At 18.4% G+C, this 21,385-nt stretch overlaps 1 protein-coding gene and 1 long non-coding RNA gene across 2 annotated transcripts in view; one reads left to right on the forward strand and one right to left on the reverse strand.

The window, feature by feature from the left end:
• LOC133665737 (uncharacterized) overlaps positions 1-10,815 on the reverse strand; it is a 46,058-nt gene extending 35,243 nt beyond the window's left edge. Inside the window, exon 1 of the long non-coding RNA XR_009828984.1 lies at positions 10,559-10,815. This is a non-coding gene — a long non-coding RNA (uncharacterized LOC133665737). The remainder of the gene's footprint in view (positions 1-10,558) is intronic.
• Positions 1-20,696, forward strand: part of LOC107999585 (uncharacterized) — a 60,377-nt gene extending 39,681 nt beyond the window's left edge. The window contains exons 4-8 of the mRNA XM_017059512.3: positions 15,849-16,048; positions 17,591-18,010; positions 18,169-18,375; positions 18,984-19,345; positions 19,544-20,696. Of these exons, the coding sequence (XP_016915001.1) occupies positions 15,849-16,048; positions 17,591-18,010; positions 18,169-18,375; positions 18,984-19,345; positions 19,544-19,757 (1,403 nt within the window). The 3' untranslated portion in view covers positions 19,758-20,696. The remainder of the gene's footprint in view (positions 1-15,848; positions 16,049-17,590; positions 18,011-18,168; positions 18,376-18,983; positions 19,346-19,543) is intronic.
• Positions 20,697-21,385: the final 689 nt, after the last annotated feature.

The raw sequence follows: 21,385 nt of genomic DNA on the forward strand, positions 1-21,385 counted from the left end.
ATATAATAATTAATAATACTTATAATACTTATAAAATGATTGAACATATATTAGAATAAAGCAGTATCTATAGAAAATTTCATAGATTCAACATTCATAGAAAATCAATAGAAATTTTGATAATTTAGACTAAGAAATTGCATTTTATAATAATTTTGTTATTATTTGTTATTATTTGTTATTAATTATTATTATTTTGTTTATTTCTACATTTGATACATTTTATTAAAAGAGAATAAGTATTTTAATTCAATTAAATTTTTTATTACTTAATATTAATACAAAATATTTAGGAATACCTAAAAATACAAAGAGATTTTATATTTTTAAATATTTTTAAATAAGATTATTTATATTTTTTTGCAATTATTGCCTTCTTTCATAGTTGAGTAAAATAATTTTTTTGATTTTTATTAAAGAAATATGTATATATATTTATGAAATATAAATATGAAATAGAAATATATATATTTATGAAATAGAAATATAGAAAATATAGGAAATATATTGATATACTCGCGAAAAATCTTTGGAGGATTCTAAGAGCTAAAATAAATATAATTAATAATTAGTATAAACAAGTTATTTAAGATTTATTTATTAAGTTATGATCTGATATTTAATTTTCATATTTAATTTTGCGTTAAATGACGAAGATAAAATGGAGCAGCAGTATAAGGGAGAAAAAACAATTCACTCTATTCTAACTTTTGTTTGGTTTAATTTCTAGACTTTCTAAAGATGTCTGATAAATATATTTAATTATTTTTTTAAATATAATCATTTATTTAATTATTCTATAAAATTATAGAATAATGCATCAAATGAAAGAAATTATAGACAATGAATTAACAATAGTAAATAATATAACATTTGTCAAAAATATAAAAAGTATGTTAAAAAAATAGATTTATTCAATGAAGTATATGGATTAAAATATGTTAAAAAAATAAAAAAAAATACATATTTTCAAAATATTTTTATATATATTTGGACATGCGATAACTAATGTTCGAAATTATGATGTTTCAAAATTGTGTATATTATTTTGGATCTTTCAAAAATTTTTATATTGGAACTACAATGATAATTTTTTTAGGTATAAAATAAGAAATACAACGTTTTTTAATTTCCTTCTAAAAAGTTCAATATGATATACATATATTGAAAAACATTGATATTGAAATATTTATTTTTTAATATATAATGTCCATGTGATGGTAATTGAAAATGTTTTTCAATCTATAGCAATATAATTTTAATAAATTTCTGTTATATAGTATTCTATATATAATATAAAAGAAATTTATATTATATATTATATGAATATGTCAAAATTTAAATTTACATGCAAGATTCTGACAAATTTTAAGAACTATTCATAAAACAATTTTAAAATTTATAGTAACAATAAATTTATGGATATATATAATATAATATAATAATATAATATTTCTATTGCCTTAAATCCTTAATTTGTCTTTTATCAAAGGAAATGTTTAATTTTCGTCCTCTATATAAGAAATTCTATAAGTATTTAAAAATTAAGAAATGATATCCAAAAAAAAAAAACGAGAAATTTTTTTTGATTATGCTATTTAAAATAAAAAAAACATCTAAAAGATAATTATAAAAAATTATTGAAGTTTGATATAGTATTTTTCTTATACAAAAATATTTTTCATATTACTTAAAACTTTTCATAAAAGATGAGATGAATAAAATCATTTAAATATTAAAAATATATTTATTTCGAAAATAATAAAGTTTTGATTGAACAAATATTAGAAATTAAAAACATATTTATAATTACATAAAATGTTAATTCGGAATATTATCATGGATTCTAAAGAATCAAAAAACACAAAAGTTAATATGCAAAAATATCGATTAAAATTTATTTATTAAATTATAAACAAGTTAAATTTGTTTTAATAATGTAAGGCCCAAATAATGTAATGTAACAAAAATCGACAAAAACGATCTCGTTTTATCTAATGTAAATTTCAATTATTTATAATTTGTAATATAAACTTCAATAGATATTTTTGTATATCAACTTTTATTTTGATGTCTAGAATCGATTTTTTAAAGATGTCCCATGAATATAATATCCTGTATATTCAAACATAGATGTAATGATTCGATTCTTGAAATGGCAACATACATAATTGTTCAAAAAAAACATTATTGACAAAACAATATTGACGAGAATATAAATTAACTCCAAAAATTTAACAGACATTCATGATATTTAGAAAATACAATATTAATTTTTTTTGATAAAATATCTTTTTATTCAAAGAAACAACATGAGACGGAAATCTTAAATATCATAAGGATTAATAAAAGACAATAATTGCCTCAAATATTAATAATTTTATAAATGTAGAAATATATAAAAAATTTAATTTTACGAGACAAAATTATTTTTAATTTTGATAAATAAGCTTATTTTTTATATGTTAATTAATGTTTTTAAGATAAAATAATTTGATAAAATTTGTATTAGATAGTTAGATAGTATAAAGTTTTATTATTTTTAACTTTTATATTTCTACTCATTATTAATAAAAATAAAACAAATTTTTGCATTTGATATTCAGTATTTATTATAATATGTATAAATTTTATAGATAAAATATAAAAACATATTTCATTCTGTTTGTTTTTAAAACTGTCTTTTTTAAGAATATCTGATGATTTTGATGTTTGTTTGATTTTTCTGAATATAATGGAAAAAGTATAAGATAGTACAAGTTGTAAATTAAAGAAATTGAATAAAAAAAAAAGATGAGTGTTTAGACGAACAAATTTATTTGCTAATATTTTAAATGAATTTTATCTGCTAATATTTCAATAACAAATCATGATCAACAATTAAAGTAATGATGAATTTTAGGATTAAATTTTAATGATGAATTCAAGGAAAATATAAGATGTTAAATAATAAATTTAAAAATGGTGAAATGAAGTATATTTATAGTCTTCTACAGACTTGAACTTTTTGTGATTTTTTCTTGATTTTTTATACGTTTAATAATATTTAAAACTTCAGAATGCAATCAAATCTTTCGTTCTCTGTAAATTTATTTAATAATGGGAGGAGAAAAAAGATCTATCTGTATTAGATTCTGATACCGTAATTACAAGTAGAGAAGCAATTATACTTTTCAAAAAATTTCCAAATCACTTTTACGCTTCCTTACATTCTGATTATAATGAGAGGACAAACTTCCTAGTATTATATTTTTATTATATAATTGCTCTTCTTCCTCAATATCTAAACTGGGTTTTCCAGAAATTAAATATAGCTTTTTCCATGAAGTTGTTCAGACAAAATGTTAAAATGTTGTTTTTTCTTTTTATAATTCTTAAATAACTGTCTTTTATATTTCTTCATTTTTTGATTAATTTATTGTTTGAAATAAATTTTAGAAACATAAAAATTTGATAACTGCAAAATACTTTGATAACTATGATTTATATTTTTTTTTCTTTAATTAATTTCTTTAATTAATTCATTGTTTGAAATAAAATTATAAAAATAAAGAGTTTTTATCTATCTATTATTATAAGTATTATATTAAGATAATGCATGAGACTAGTTCTTAATTTTCATTTTTTTATTTCACAGAATAAAAATAATTAATTATTCACCAATAGACAAAATTAAAAAAAAAAGATATAACGCTATTTGAAGTTTGAAAAAAGAAGTTGAGAGAAGAATAATGGGAAAAAATTATATATTTTTAAAGAATTTATTAGTTTGTTAATTGATTAGATTAATTTAACAGTAAATATATTAGTATCGAAAAATAAAAATAAATAGTAAATCTTCTACAGAGATTTTTCAGTAGTTTGTTCACGATATTATTGTGCAAATTATAAATTAAAAATAAAGCATTTTCATTTTAAATAAATTATGAGAGTTTATAAAAGAAAAACATTTAAAAAAAAAAATTTTTTTTTTAAATTTTATATTAATTATAATTTGATTTGGATTTACAAAAGGATAAAGAATTCATTTAATATTTTGTTAAATAGAAAATTTTTTAAAAAATTATCAATAATCTGTGGAAGTTTATTATATCAAGTTATATCAATTATAATATATTAAAACATGTAAATTATTTGTAATATATATATGTGAAATATATTTAAAAAATATATAAAATATAAAACATAATATATACAAAATATAAAAAACAAAATATAAGATATATGAATCAATATCGTTATTTATTATTTATTATAATTTGAATATATAATTTTAATTTTTTTATAAATATAAATAAATATATTTCCAGTAATAATATTTTTTTAAATTAATTTGTAATTTGTATTAAACTATTTAACGTTCATAAGACATTGTAAGTGCATATTTTTTTGTCAATATCGTAGCTTGATTTTATTTGATCTATCAGCTATTCCTAATATTTAAAATATTATTAATTTTATATAATTCATTAACATGTTGATTTTTTTCATTATATATCATATTTTATATTTAATATTTTTTAAATTTGACAAAGCATTTAATAAAATAAGACTAATTAAATTCTATTAACTAACGCTTGCTGATTAACGTTACAGAATAATTTATTGTGATATTTCAAATTTCAATGTACATGTATAATACTATTACATATTGTTTACATATTTTAAAACGTTCCAATGAACGATATTGATATACATATTATTATGAAAATACTATCATGTAATAATATGAAATCTTCTTAACATGTACATATATATGTAATTTGGAAAATTAAAAGAATTATGAGAAAATCATTGGTATCACGTTAATTTGTTAATTATTCTATAATCCGTAAAATATGAAAAAAATATGTATACAACATGCAAAATATATGTAGTATATATGAAATTGTGTACATTATATAAAATATATATACACTATATAAAATAAGAAATACATTTCAGAATCGTCTAATGATATTTTTTTATCTATTTTTTATAAAAATATGCATGTGCATAAATTGTCCGTATAAATAAATTTGCAATCTAATTATCAATATTAATTTAGCTACAGAACTAATTAAAATATATCTAATAATGTATTTTTCTGAGAATAAAATAATAATAAAATTTCTCATATATTTTATCACTAAATATTACTGGAGTTACTTTTCTTTTATAAAACTATAATCAATATACATCAATGTCTTTTTTATCATTCAAAATAATTTTGAAAATGATTTTGTGAAATATTTTTTAATACCGCCATTGCATTAGTCTAAGTGTTATTAATACCATCAAAATAATTTTCTTTTAAAAAACTTTTTAATTAAATAATAAAAAAATAATTAATAAAAAGGTATTAAAATATGCTTTTTATTTATCGAATTTAGCTGTAATTTAATTTAAATCAATAGTAAAATATTGAAGATTATTCCACAATTTATTAAAAAATTGTTTAGAAGTTTGTTTCGATGTAGCTTAAATCATAAAGAAAAAAAGCATTTCATATAGATCTATTTTAAAAAAAATTTTGAATAGTGAACATATATCATCAATACACAATTTTTCAAAGAGAAACGTATTTTGAAAATGGTCAAAATGATTTTTAAAAGTACTTATATATTACGAATTTTACTGTTAATTCTTGCATATTATGTTCTTTATAATTTTGTAAGATCTCGAGATAGATTTAAAAATCAAGATGTATTCATTAAATATACAATTCCTTATATATATATATACGATTTCTTTATACATGTATATACGATTTCTTTTCGTATGATCGCTGCACAGTTGCACCAGAATTGCCATTCAAAATATGAATTATGAATTGGACTAGATGCGTACGAACAATATTAACACCATTAGAATTTTACTGCAGTGTCATTTACACGAGTTGATGACTCGACAGGTTTACATTTCTAATGCGCATGATCCTACGTTCCCGCCACAAAAGATATGTATAGTCTCATCTATAAATTATTGGATACTTGCTTAATTTGAAAATTATTATTAAAATGTAAACACAATTTTCTGGATTGATTTTATGATATTATTATATTATTATACTTATTATATAATATATTATATATTATATTTATTATATATTATTATTATATTATTATATTTTATGATAATTATTATATATATTTATTTTATAATATTAATTTGAAAATTATTATTTTTAACTCTTTTTCCGAAAAATATTGATTAATTGAAATTTAAGAAAGTGATAGAAAGAAGAACTAAATATAAAATATATAAAATTTTAATTTCAAATATTTTTCCAAATAGTTAAAATAAAATTTTAACAAAATTTTAATAAAAATTTTTCAATACATTGAATGCTATTTATTTATATCTTACTAATTAAATATTTTCATTATATACGTTAGTATGTATTTATTACATCATATAAACAATTGTACTTATCAATTGTTTATATGATGTTAATATATTCATGAAACACATTTTTGGATTAATTTTAGAGATCAAATAAACATGAAAATGAGTATACAAAAATAATTATTTGTTAAGATTCATTTATTAAATTATAATCAATTTAAGTTTACATTAGATGAAGAAAATATTTCTCTATTGTTTTTATTTTACTTCATGTTAAATTTAAATTACTATATTAATAAATAAATCTCAATCAAATTTTGTACATCAATTTTTGTATTTATTTTGATATAAAATCGATTCTCGAATAATATGTTAAATATATTAACACTCTTTATAAATACATAACATTACAGCAATTAGCATCCAAAATATATTAAGGAATGAATTAATATCATTATATTTATAATTAGTATTTATTCATAGAGAACTTGAATATCTCACAAATTTTAGCATTGATAGATTTCATAAGTATTTTATAGGAGGTTTCTGACTGAACAGAGATAAAAAAACAATAGATTCTTTTTTTTCTTTGTTCATTCGACAATGCATTTGATTGACATTAAATAATTAAAAAATAATTAATTATTTGATATATTATAAACATTCGATTATTATTATTCTTGCAAAAGTAGGATATTCTATTAAAAAAAACAAGATATTTTATTTAAAAAATTACCATAATGATACAATCACAAAATTTTAATAATTTATATACGAAAAAAAACTAAGAAAGAAACAATAGGAAATGAAAATAAACATACAATAAATGCAATAGAAAGTTAATAGCAACAAAAATTACCGCAGAATTCAACAAAGAACAAAAAAATCAAATCGAGATGACGACAAGCAAGCTATCATATTATTATAAGAAAATTACATTTATATAATAAGATTTCAAAATAAGAAAAAAATAGTTAGAATGAGCAAAAATATAAAAACTGAAGCGTTAATGATTAGGAAAACGTGTTATAAAATAAAGTGAAGAATCGAGATCAAATTTTTTAATACAAAACGAGTTTATATATGGAGAAAACTAAATAAAAAATTGATATTGTCAACTACAATGAAATTTGTAATCAGTGTTTTAAATTTATTTGAAGATATAATAAAAATTCAAAAAAGAATAATTCTTTGCATTGCTTGAAAAAAGAAATTATATATAAAGAAATTTGAAAAAACATTACTATAGGATTATTTAAAAAATTAATAAAAAGAATGCCACTATTAATTTAGGCAATTATATTTGTACGAAAAAAAAAAATATATAAAATTACTTATGTTTTTTAATAAGATTCTTATTATATAATTTATAACAAAAAAAAATTTATATAATTATTACATATTTTTAACATTATTCAGGATATTTCACTTAACTAAATATATTCAAATATCTTATTAGCAATTAAAGTTCAATAAAAAAAAATATATTTAAATGTTTTAATAAAAATCGTTAATAAATAATTGCATCATAAAGTGCAAATTTGAATGAATTGATCGATTTATCTAGATAATTTCTTTTAAAAAAGTTTTAATCTATTTATGTTGAAAAATTATTGATTTAAAAAATATTTCAATTAAAAAATTCAAAGAATTGAAAAAATAATAATAATCACTTTTAATTATCTCTTCAATAGTATATTTCAATTATATATTCAATAATATATTCAAATACATTATAAAGAATGCTTAAATTATGATATTAGCGAAATGTTAATAAGTCGATTAACTTATTTAAAATCATACGATTTCATTTCACAAAATGAAGTTGAAATTAAAATCTCCTCCATTATTTGCAAAAAACTAATTTATATTATAAAATGTCTCCCTTCCAAGCAAATAACTCTTCTATTTTTTTGATTATTTCCTTCGTGAAATATTCAAATATCCAACGGAATATACTATATATGTAATAAATACTAATTTTATTTCACAATATAAAATATACAGTTATATATATATTATAAATTATATATTAAATATATTAAAAAAAGTATATTAAATATATATATTAATAATATAAAATAGTATAAAATCTTAATTTATCTTATGAACAGAATAAAAACTTTAAACTAAATCAATCTTTTTTTAATTTATGTTTTATCTTAAAAATTTAAATTTTCTATTTTTCTTAACAAAAACACAGAAAATTATACATATTTCAATTTTGTTATATCTTTCAAAGTACTAGGAGGTAAGATAGGATATTATATTTATTATTTAATTTTAATTTTTAATTGTTCCTATATATAAAGATTTCTCATTTGTGGTATATTTTACGTTGGCAAATATTTTAGATTAGATGCACACAAACAATGTTGTAATTCTATTGCAAGCTTACAATTCAGTATCTTTGTTTTCATAGCTAGATTATAACATTATATATATATAACAGAAATATAAACTATCTTCGATACTTATCGTAACGAGATGAAAATCGGCCGTTTGTATTGAGTCTTAAGTACACCCCACACGATGAGATTTGATATATCTCGCAACTAATAATAGAATCGAAATTACTCACATTCATTTTGAATCTGTTCTATATAAAGTACACTTAAAACTTGCCTCGGTTTGTTCCCAACGCTAGCGATACATGTCTTGAGATAAATCTCATCGTGTAGAGAACACTTAGGAAACATAAATCTGCGGAATTGCATAAAAATATCTCAACAGAATTGCAAAGAATATTATGTTGTATGCATATAATATATTTATATTTATATGCATTTAATTCTATTTTGTAGATGCATCCAGAAGAATGTGACAATAATATCATTATAGATTAAAAATATAAATCTAACCTAACCTAATTTATGCTAATCTAACCTACTGAATTACAAGAACGAAATCATAATAACGTCGTGTTATGCACCTGATCTTATCGAATGACAAATTTAATTTTTGTACTTATGAATTTTTTTTTCAAAAAATAATAAATTTAAATATTTTTTCTCATTTTATCGTAACATTCTTCTGTAGTTCTATTCCAAAACTGTAGAAATATATATTTTTATTTTTGAATAAAAATTTTTATTTCGAGAGACAGGCTATTTGAAAAAATTATCATTTTAAGACTCAAATATTTAATATCAAGAATATATATAATGATTCATATGAAATGATACATTGAAACATCAAAATTATAAATGCAGCAATCCTATATTTTTAAAAATGCGCGAAAAAATATATAATGCCATTATATTGTCAAAGATATGTGTGCAATGCTGTATTCTAGTATTGCACAACTACCCCAAAAAAAATGGATCTATATATGAGACTTATTAACGTAGATAGGATATCTTAAGAATATCTTTATTCAATAGATAAAAGCGAGAAATAAATAAACTGTATATATTTTTTATTTTTGAAGTATAAAAAAATTATATTCAAAATAGTTGCATTCTATTTCTTTTCAATAAAATATATTCATTAACAAAACAATATCGACTTTTTTACTACACATTCGAATTTCTTTAACTCAAATTTTTATAAAATTATAATTTCATTTCTATTTGCTCCTATAACATTAGATCTTTAGAAGTCGAATGTATAACTTTAAGTTGAATTATTTGCTACATGTTTAAATATATTACCTTATCTCTGCAATTCGAATTTAAACTAATTCATTTTTTAATAATTCAAAGTAATATCATAATTTGTTAATAATTTATTTCTATCTTTTCCTTTCATTGTTATAATAATTTCCGAATGCCTGAAAAAACCAATATTTTCGGATTTTTTTCTTTTTGGAATTTTTGAATGAAAAAATTAATTTTTGTGAAAAATCTCTTGTGTTGAATTTTTATCATAATCTTTTTAACAAAGTCATGATAAAATAAAATCTTTATAATTTAAAAGATATGAAATTTAAAATAAAAGGTTTAAATCTTCATAAATCGAATCTATTAGAAGTTTCAAATTTATTAGATTCTATTTATCAAAATTCAACTGTATTTATTAAATAATAAAATTAAATTATTACAATATAATTATTTAAATATTAATCTTATATTAATGTTAATAGAATATTAATCTTATCAAATAATTTAACAATATAAAAAAATAATTAAATAATAAAAATAATTAAATAAATTAACTTCTTTTCATTGATATTATTTGTAATATCCATATTGCAAAATTTCGTATTAAATAATGAAATATACGTGCTTACATATTTCATTCTTACGAATCTCGTTCAATTTTCATCAAAATTTTCACAGAAAACACGACAAACTATTTATCCACACACTTTTTTTTCTCGTGATAATATTTTGCAATGAGATTTCAAATCTCTAGATAGTTTTCAATTTCTTCGATAAAAGTTTCAATATTCAAAGATTCATCGAAATTTGAATCCGTCATTGCGGTAAATTGTCGGATATGTGTACTGACTGATATGCAACGATGCACTGGATATTGGAATTGCGACTGCGTCGATCGTAATGAATTGCGACACAAAATGCACACAAGAACATGCTATGCCGTCGGCGGAAGTACATTCTCATCTATAAGTCGAATAATAACAATACATTTTAATAGATAAATGATATTAACACTTATTAACCGTATTGTAAGGAAATACCATATTTTAATTATTTTAATTCTTAAATCAATTCCATTAAACATCAAGCGATAACAAAAAATATATGATATTATTGAAAGAAATAAAGAAATAATTCATATTGTAAAAATTATCAAAGTACAAAAATACATTATGATACATTATAATAGTAGATATATAATAGATATACATTATGATATAGATTTTAATGATATAATTTTTAAACATGAACTTATTGATTTATTAATGATTAACTGATGGTTAATTTGTAAATATGTAATTTAATATTGGAGTTATAAAATTCTACGTATATTTATTTGTTTATTTAATATTTTTTTCATAATGATTCAATATTATTTTTAATATTGTAATTATGCTATTTCTTCTTTCAATTAAGAAAATTTGTTTAAATTTGTATAGTTGATTTTTATTAAATATTTACTAGATATTTATTTTTTGTATCTTGATGTAATATAAATTATTTTATTTATTTTTGTTTTTCAATAATGCGCATTATTTTTATTATTTGATTATTTGTTTTATTGTTTAATAAATTAAAAAGAATTTATATTAAAATTACCAAGTATATGAATTATCGTCAATGTTATACATTATTCTAAGATATATATATCCTAGAAATTAGTTAAAATTAATGATTCTTGAGATAATTTTGAATTTTTTTTCTCTTCTTCTTTTTATTGAAAAAATTATTTATCGAATTATATCATGAGCAATAAATAAATTATAATGTTCAATATACTTTCTTTGATGTTGTTTGAATTTGTTAATGCTTGATTGACAAATTAAATTATACATTCTATTAATCAATGTTTTTTATTAATAACTCATTAACAAACTTGTAAATGAAAATTTTTTCTTTGTTAAGGAAAATATTATTTGAAATTATTCAAAAATTAATTAACAAATGTTTCTACATTTTTTGGGATATCTTATATATATATTGTATTATTAAATCACATTTTCAAAAATTATAATATACGATATTAAAAAAAAGATTTAAGACTCTAAAAAATTTTTATTGCTAATAAGCAAAAAAAAAAAAAAAAATATGTCCGATCACTATAGATCCTGCAATCAATCCTTTTGATGTAAAATCGATTTTTATCATTGAACGTTCGGCATCGTAATTCCTTCGCGATATTAAAATAAATGTAAACGAATTAATTCAAATTGATTCAAAAGCAATTCAACATTGTCAACATAATTATTAATATTATCATTATTAATTAACATTAACAAAAATCATTTTATACATGCAAATAAAGTGCAAATGTTCATTTAGTATTGAATATTATTCTCGAGTCTTCTCTTAATTCATGTCTGTTTATTATTCGTACATCAAAATAACATATGTGCATTTTTTGTATACTAATAATTTTTATTTTGTTCGCATTTATGCAATATCTGTTAATATTAGTTAATATTAGTAATATTAATAATAATTATGTTACAAATTTTGAATTAATGTTTTCCTGAATCGATCTTTGTTTATATTTAATGTATTGCAAAAAAAATTCATACATGATATCGAATGATAAAAATCGATTTTATCATTTTATATCGAAAGGATTGACTATAAGACAATGTTCTAGTCAATCCTTGATTGAATTCTTCTAGTCAATTCTTGATTGAATATTTTTTGCTAATCTTAATAGTCCTTAAAATATTGGATTTTTTTTTTAATACTCTATATTCTAAAAAAGTAATTTATATTTTTATATTATGACCTCCCGAGAGTTAAAATTATAATGTTCATTCATTTGTATCTAAAAATGTATCAAGTGCTCAGTAATTTATAAATAATATTGCACGTACAATTTTAACTTATAATATTCTGAATCATCAGTTTTATATTCCACAATTGTGTATTGGATTCCACGTTGTGTATTGGATTTTTAATGATATTATTAAATACAATTTTAAAATCTAAATTTAATTAAATGTTACAGATCGATATGATTAAATATGTATAATAAAAACAGCAAGAAGATTTATTTATTTCATCTCTTAAATTTATTATAATATTTTGTATATTTTTACATTACTCAAAAATATTTATTTTTTTGTATCTTTAGATTTTTGCAAATTTAAATTTTTAATATTCGTTATTTACTGATAATACAAGATGCAAATACAAAACGGAACAAGTAAATTGTTTGTTTACATTTTCAGCATGACTGTTTTTATGCTTGATAATACAACATTTCAATTTAAAATATCTAATTATTAATATAAAATTTAACTCTTAAATAATAAAATTTCAATATCAATTTTTGTCAATATTCTGTGAAATATATAATTTTTTTTGACAAACTCGACTCTTCTTTAATGTGTAAAATCTTGCGAAAAGTTTTTTCAATAGATCTCTAAAAATATAGAATTCATCTATTCTAATTTCAACATTCCTTTCCATTATATAAATATATTTTTGTTTCTGACAGATTGTTATAAAAAATATAGATAGATTTCTTAACTAAATTATTTAGTTCAAAATAATTTAATAAATACTATTCCATTATTTCATTATTTATGATAAAAAATGATATATGATAAATAATCCATTACATTAATACAAACAATAGGTAACTGTTGAATTTTCGTGTAATTCTATTTTCAAGAAATTATAATCTCTCACAAATTGATTGAAAATTACTGATTTTAAATAACTTTTTTCTTTGGAAAAAAATTTAAAAGTTTCAAAAAATTTAAATTTAAAGTTTCAACTTTAAAAAAATATTGGCCAATTAAAACGCTCATTGTTACAGCAGTAACGGGTATCTATTATTGCGCTAGCGAATCACTGGACTCGAGTTCAACTCGAATTGTGATTGGTTATTAATAATTAGTTAATAATTCGTTAACAAAATTGAAACGAAAATTTTCACAAAGGAAAAAATTACTTGAAATCATTTTAAGAATCATTTATTAAGCTTTATCAATTAACTTTTGGAATTCGTTATATACGATTAATCAGATTGATAATCATTACGATATCAAATATAAGAAAATATTTTCTTGTTATTTATCATTGATTAAATTTTTTTTAAAATAAAAATTATATATGATGGATAATTTAATTGTTTAATCTAAAAAGTGATATGATTTAAATAAAAATAATAAACAAAATAATAAATAATTTGTGTTTTTAAATAATTACTACATAATAGAATAATTAAAAGTGAGAATAATAATAAGATTACAATTGGTTTAAGTAAAATTATAACACAAAAACACATTATAATGAAAGAATTATTAAAAAAAATGAACAAATGTAATATGAGAAAAAGAAAGATGAATTTTGAACTTTTTGGCAGGTTAAATTCTTCTAATGAAAAAATAGAAATTAAATTATAATTATGCGAAGATTTTCAAAAAATTTAGTATTTATATAAGTTCTTATTTAATCTTATTTCTATTACTAATATAGAAAACTCGATATAATACATATTATAAATTTTTAAATTTTAAAATACTAATACAACAAAATAATAACAATATTTACATATAAAAATTAGTATTGTGAAGTTAAAATTATATCAAAATTAAAAATTTACTTCATTAATTTTAATTTAATGTATAATATGACATTTAAAATGATTTATATTATATTATATTTAAAAATGAATATATTATATTAATACATTTTCTATTTTAAATGAAATATTAATTTTAAAAATTTTTATTAAAACAAATAATTCAATTTGATTTATATATATGTAAGTAGCAAATAATGATGCAAATTAATATAGGTAAATTAAGCGAATGTATCATAACGAAATTTGCAATTATATTTATTTATGATTTATCTATCTTGAAAATTTGCTACAACATCCTTTCACCTTAGATCTTCTTGATCCTGTTCCGCTTTTACATCTTTACTGTTTTCAATGAACCTTTCACTTCGAAACTTTTTATCCTACAATATTACAATATATATACATCAGCCATCATATAAATGTATTTCCATATTCGTATTTTATGATTATTTTATCAACAACTTTCTTCCGTTCCACTTGTTGTTAAATTATTTATCTTATCATTTGAAGGAAAATTAATTAATTCAACAAACAATAAAATTCGAACATATTTAATCCTCTTTAATTATGAAGTACGGTTAGAATTTGTCATTTATAAATGATTTGTTAATAAGCTATATAATAAGAAATTGTAAATAAAATGTTTAATGTATTTTCTTGCTAATAAAAAATTAAATAACAAAACAAAATTTCAAATATTGTTAGAAATCTTAGATTACATTTTTTAAAATCAGAAAATAAAAATATTCTTTTTTAAAAAAATTGTTTTATTTACAAAAATTTTTCGAAAATTTTCAAATATCTGATTTTACACTTTAAGTGTAATTAATATCAGTTTTTTTGATTACATCAAAAAAACGCAAAATTATAAATATAAAATCTTTACTTATTATTTTAATTATTTAAAAATTATTTTAGATTATTCTAAATTATTTTAACTTGTACAAAAATTTATTGTGATTTATTTAATAAAAAAATTAATAAAGACAAAGGCATTAAAATAATAAAGACATTTTTTTAATGTTTGTGCAGATTTCATGAGCTTGCCTATATATAATTTATTGGATATTTGATATTATCCCATAATCAAATATCCAATATTATTTCAAATGAGATAATATTAAACGTTAAAGATTTACAGTCCAATAATATGAAATAAAATGCCAAAAATAAGTTGTTAGTAGAATATAGAATATAGAATTTTTTTAGTCAAAATTTGACTTTTTTAAATGAAAAATTATTTTTCATTATTTTAGTTGATTTCTCTTTGTCGTAAGATAGATCTAAATATAAGATTTTTTATCAATTGAATTATATTCAAAAATTTATTTTTTTATTTTCAGATAAACGTCGTAATAAGGAAATTATGGAGACATACGCCACTAAATTTCCAGACTACACATTCCTTCGAACAAAATTCGATACAAATCTTTTTCGAACTAATGAAACATTTTGTGTGGAAATTAAACCAAAACAAGGCTATTTGCAAGATATTGATCAAAAATTCCAAAAGTGTCCTTACTGTTTGACACAATATTATAAGGTAATAAATTATTAAATATTTATAAATTAGTTTAATTAAGAGAATTAATAGCTAAAAATAATAAAAAATATACATAACATTTCATATTTGATTTATTTATTTAAACATTATTTCAACTATTTTTATTAAATTTCTTAAAAGTCAATATTATCAATATATGTTATTAAAATGAAAAATAATATTTGTAAATATTATTTAAAATTTCTAAAATTAATTATTTCTAAAATTAATTTACAATTTTAATTATAATGAGAGTATATTTGTATTTATATTTATTATATTTATTTATTATATTATTTATTTATTTAATATTATATTCTAAAACTTTTATTATCATAATATATTTTTCATTTGTTTAATTCAATAAAAAATACAAATATACAGGCTTTATATTCATAGGATATATATTCGATTCAGATAATAAATAACAAATTAAATATAAAAATCGATGCATAAAAAAAAGAAATCCGTTGAAACTTATTATTAAATTATATTGTAATAATATTAAAAAAATATATTTTTTTAATATTTATTAAATAATTGTCATAGAGCCCCACTTAAAATTGCTTTATATATTCTTTTACGAATTTTTGTAAAAACACCATTTTTGATAAAGATAAAATATTATTTAAAAATTAAAAACATTAGAAATTTTAAATTAATCTTAAAACATAAGAGAAAAATTTATGAATATGAAGTGTTCATAGTTATAATCATTTATAATTTTGAATTATGAATAAATATTAAAATTTTAAAAAAAGATGATATGTATAATTTTTATTTTGTTTTAATTTTTATTTTATTTTGTATTACTTATATATTTTTTATATAAAAATTATAATATACAATTATAATGTACAATATTATAATATACAAAAATATACAAAAAATTGTTTATTTAATACAAATTTGTTGTGTATTATCCAATTTTGTAGATATTTCTGAAAAAAATTATATTTTTGTTGAAAATATATTTTTATAAAAATTTATATTTTTTGAAAACTAAGAATAATAAAACAATTTGGCTTTTGGATTCATATTTAAGACGAACAACTTTAAAACTAGAAACTCTTTAAGAAAAGTTAGATTAATATATAATAGATAAAACAAAATATTTATAATTATGGATGAATGTTGGATGGATGTTTTATATTGGATAATATTTTAAACAATTTAAACTGTTTCACTTTATTTCTACCTCATTTTATTTGATATAAATTTTATAATCTAATAAATAAATCTCAATCAAAATTTTTATATATTAATATTTATTTTTTTTAATTTTGGAGTCGATCCATAATTATTTTTTTTTATTTCATCATTTTTTTCTCTATGAATAAAATATATTTTTTTCTGTAATTTATTCAAAAATAAATATTAATAAAAATTAAATAAATAATTAAATAAATAAAAATTAAAAATAAATATTAAAAATAAATATATAAATATATATAAATATATATTTAATTATTAATAGTTTTTATAATTTTAATTTTATAAAACATATTTAAATTATATTTTAATAATTATTTATAATTTCAGTTAAAGAAGAAGATGATCACATGTCGCAGTACTTATTGTCCATTTGATCTCTTTTCTGGAGTGGAAACACGCATGAAATCAGCATTAAAAGGATTATTAAAGTCACCTCAAAATAATTTAAAAATTTTTAAGAATGGTATTCTAATCTATGATCAAGAATCATCTTTGAGCGATCTTGAATGCGCCTTATCTGATTGGTTTCGTAATTCTGTTAATTCTACAAAGAAGGAATACATTGATAAATTTTGTAATTTGATTTGTACTGCTCTTTTACATCCATTTATTTTGGAAGAATATAAATCTAACATATTTTCTTCTTATGAATTATACACATCTGATACACATGATTTAAAAACAACTTCCTATATTAATACAGATCTAATTGCAAAAACTAAAAAATTTTTATATTTTGCTGGAGAGGTAAATATTAAATAATTTTGTTATTAAACTTTTAAATTACATTTAATTATAAATTTTTTTAATATCAAAATAGGATACATAATAAATATTTTTAATGTAAAAAGTTATAACAAAATTTAAATATAAATTTATATTTATACTTATTATATTTTTTACAGACGTGCGATTTAAAGGGTGAAACATTGCCAAATAATTCAGTGCTAGAACGAATTCTTCGTATGCAAAGGCTACCCTTTATTAGTTCAGAATATGTTTATAATACATATTCAAAATTTTATTCATTATTAAATGATGATATAATATATACTAATATGATAAATATGTTTAAACTTAACGATCATCGAATATCTTATCTCAAACAAAAAGTAAGTATCTCAAACAAAAAATTAAGTAAGTAAATAAATATTATATATTTATTTAATTAATATATAACATTGTAATTAAATAAGATCTAATTTTAAAAAGTACTGATCGATTGAGGTAACATTTCGTAATATATCATAGAAATAAAAGATAGTAGAATATAAAATCTCAACTTCGAATTGATGAATTCAGAGTTCCAATTATTAATTAACATGTATTAAACCGACTGCTGATTAAAAAATAAAGTTTAATCCAATTTAAATTCAATATTTATGAATTATTCATTCTGCAAATTAATTTTTTTTCTTTTTTTTTACAAAACCATTGGAAAAAAATTCATGAAAAAATATCTTAAATGCAACAAATATTTTAAATTATTTTTATATTCGTAAAATTATATTAATTACCAATGTAGCATTTAATTATATATTTTTTATAATTATATATTTAAATATATATATACGTATGAGAATTTATATCATTTGAATGTAATATTATCACATAATTGCCGAATAATTATCAAATTATCGAATTAATATTTCATATTTCATTTCTATTTTCTGTCACCAAATTTATTTCAATAGATCTTAACAAAACAATTTTTTTTCAGAAAACTATTACAGAAAATCCTGAAATATTAAAAGAAGCTTATATACAAACTTGTGCCAAAGATATTTCCACTTCAATAAAATCAAAGTTTGATGACGATTATAGTAGCAACAAACATATTAATGGATTAAATGAAAATATTTTTCTTATACAAAAATCAATCTTAATACCAATGCATATTGAAAAAAATAATTTATGGTACAATAAATATAGCACAATACACAATGAAAATAATATACACTGTAACGAAAAAGAAACATATTTAACTATAAATACCGAAAGTTTATTATGTTTGCAGAATTATTTATTGTTTTCATGTGCTAGAGATTGTTCGATATTAATGTCATTTCGAGAAATAAATCCGTAAGTGCCAAAATATTTTATTCTGTGAATAGTGGCTAATTATATTATTAATTTATTTATTGATTGATTAATGCTATCACTGATATTCTGATAAAAAATTATTATATTTTATAGAAATATCTATATTTTATATAGAATTATTTAATTATTTAAATTTTTATATTAATATATTTTTTGTATATATTTTTTCTAATATAGAAATGCAATATCATCTACCGTCGATAAAAATGTAATACGACTTCCGGACGGACTCAGCTTTGTTTGTAACATCGGTATTTCAGATATAGATCCGAAAAGTTTACATTGTATTGAAAAACATCGCCAACGAGATATTGATGTCTTAAATTCAGTAATATCTCTTCTGGAAGAAGAACTTATGATTAAAAATCAGTCATCATCATTTGAAAAATAATTCATAATAGTAGGCGATTTTTAATTAAAACTTTATTGTATAATACGTGTTCCTATATATCATATATTTTAAAATAAGAGCATTATCTGTTTTTTTAATTATTTTTAATTACAGACATCATATTATAATAGACATTTTGAAACATGTTCAGTATATAAGATATTATTATATTCTAAAATAAGAAATTAATATTACTAAAATACTTAAAACAAATTTATTTAATCATTGTACATATATGATTAAAATTATTATATTATTATTACAATCAATAAGATAAATAATAATATAATCTCTATAGTATTTTTTTAAAATTTAAATATTAATATCTGAATTCATTCAATTTATTGTTTTTAAAGATTGAAAATATTTATTACTTAGTTATTATTAAATTCTAGAATTCAAATTTTTTCTTTTAATAATATTCAATTAATTCAAAATAATAGTACAAAAGTAAAATATAAAAATAACTATTATACATGAACAAATAATTACAATGCAATTATTTTTTGTTAAATAATAAATATAAATGTCAAATTGTAAATGTTTAATATTATACTAATTTATATTGTAATTCAGTACCTAAAATTTGACAATATTGTGATTTCATATTTAAATGAATCATAATTTAATAAATCAAAAAGTCTGCAAATAAATTGTATAAAAAAATTTCATATGTAAAAACGTAAGAATTAAAATGTGACTTTGTATTTAATATGAATTATGATAAATGTGTATTTGTGATTTTATTCATATTGTATTTAAAATTTATTTAATAAAATAAGATGCACATATTCTATAAAATTATTTGATATCTATGTATTATTTAAATTATTGATATAAATAAATTGTATATGATAGAATTACATTGTATATAATATTGTTTCTATATGTTGCTTGATAAATAATATCCACTTAATAAATAAACAAGATTTATATATATTATGCATTTATTGAAATATTCATATATAATTCACACATATGTATATATATATATATATATTTTAAATTAAAGAATTTTTTTTATTTTATAATATATATATATAAGTTTACTTTATAATTATGCACATTAAAAATTAATTACTTAAATGTATATATATATACTTATATATATTTAAAAAAAAAAACTATTTAATATTCATATAGTACACAGAATACAGTAAAAAAAAACTTTAAAATAAACATAGATCGAAAAGTCGACTATTTTTTGTTTTATATTAACATCATACTTGACTTATTATTGATTTTTACACATGAAATGTTTCTCTTAATTTATAAACCATATTTTGAATATTTTTCATTCAATTTCATATTTCCATTCTATATTTGGCATAACAGAAATATGTTAATTCTTCATTGATAAATAATTTAATTCAAAATCGAATTCAGCTTATCAAATAGTTTAATATTTAATAAGTTTATATATATATATATTTTCGAAAATCTTCGCAAATCTAAAATTCGCAAATCTTTAAGGAAAAATTACCAAGCATGTGTAGAAATTGCAAAGAACATACAGAATATCTTTTATAAATAGAAAAACAGTAATAAATCGATCATAATAATAAAAACAAAATATAATTATATCTCAGAAACATTTTCATTTATATAGATTTCACCATGTTCATATG

Source organism: Apis cerana, linkage group LG2, assembly GCF_029169275.1.
Source record: "Apis cerana isolate GH-2021 linkage group LG2, AcerK_1.0, whole genome shotgun sequence".
Taxonomy (NCBI): domain Eukaryota; kingdom Metazoa; phylum Arthropoda; class Insecta; order Hymenoptera; family Apidae; genus Apis; species Apis cerana.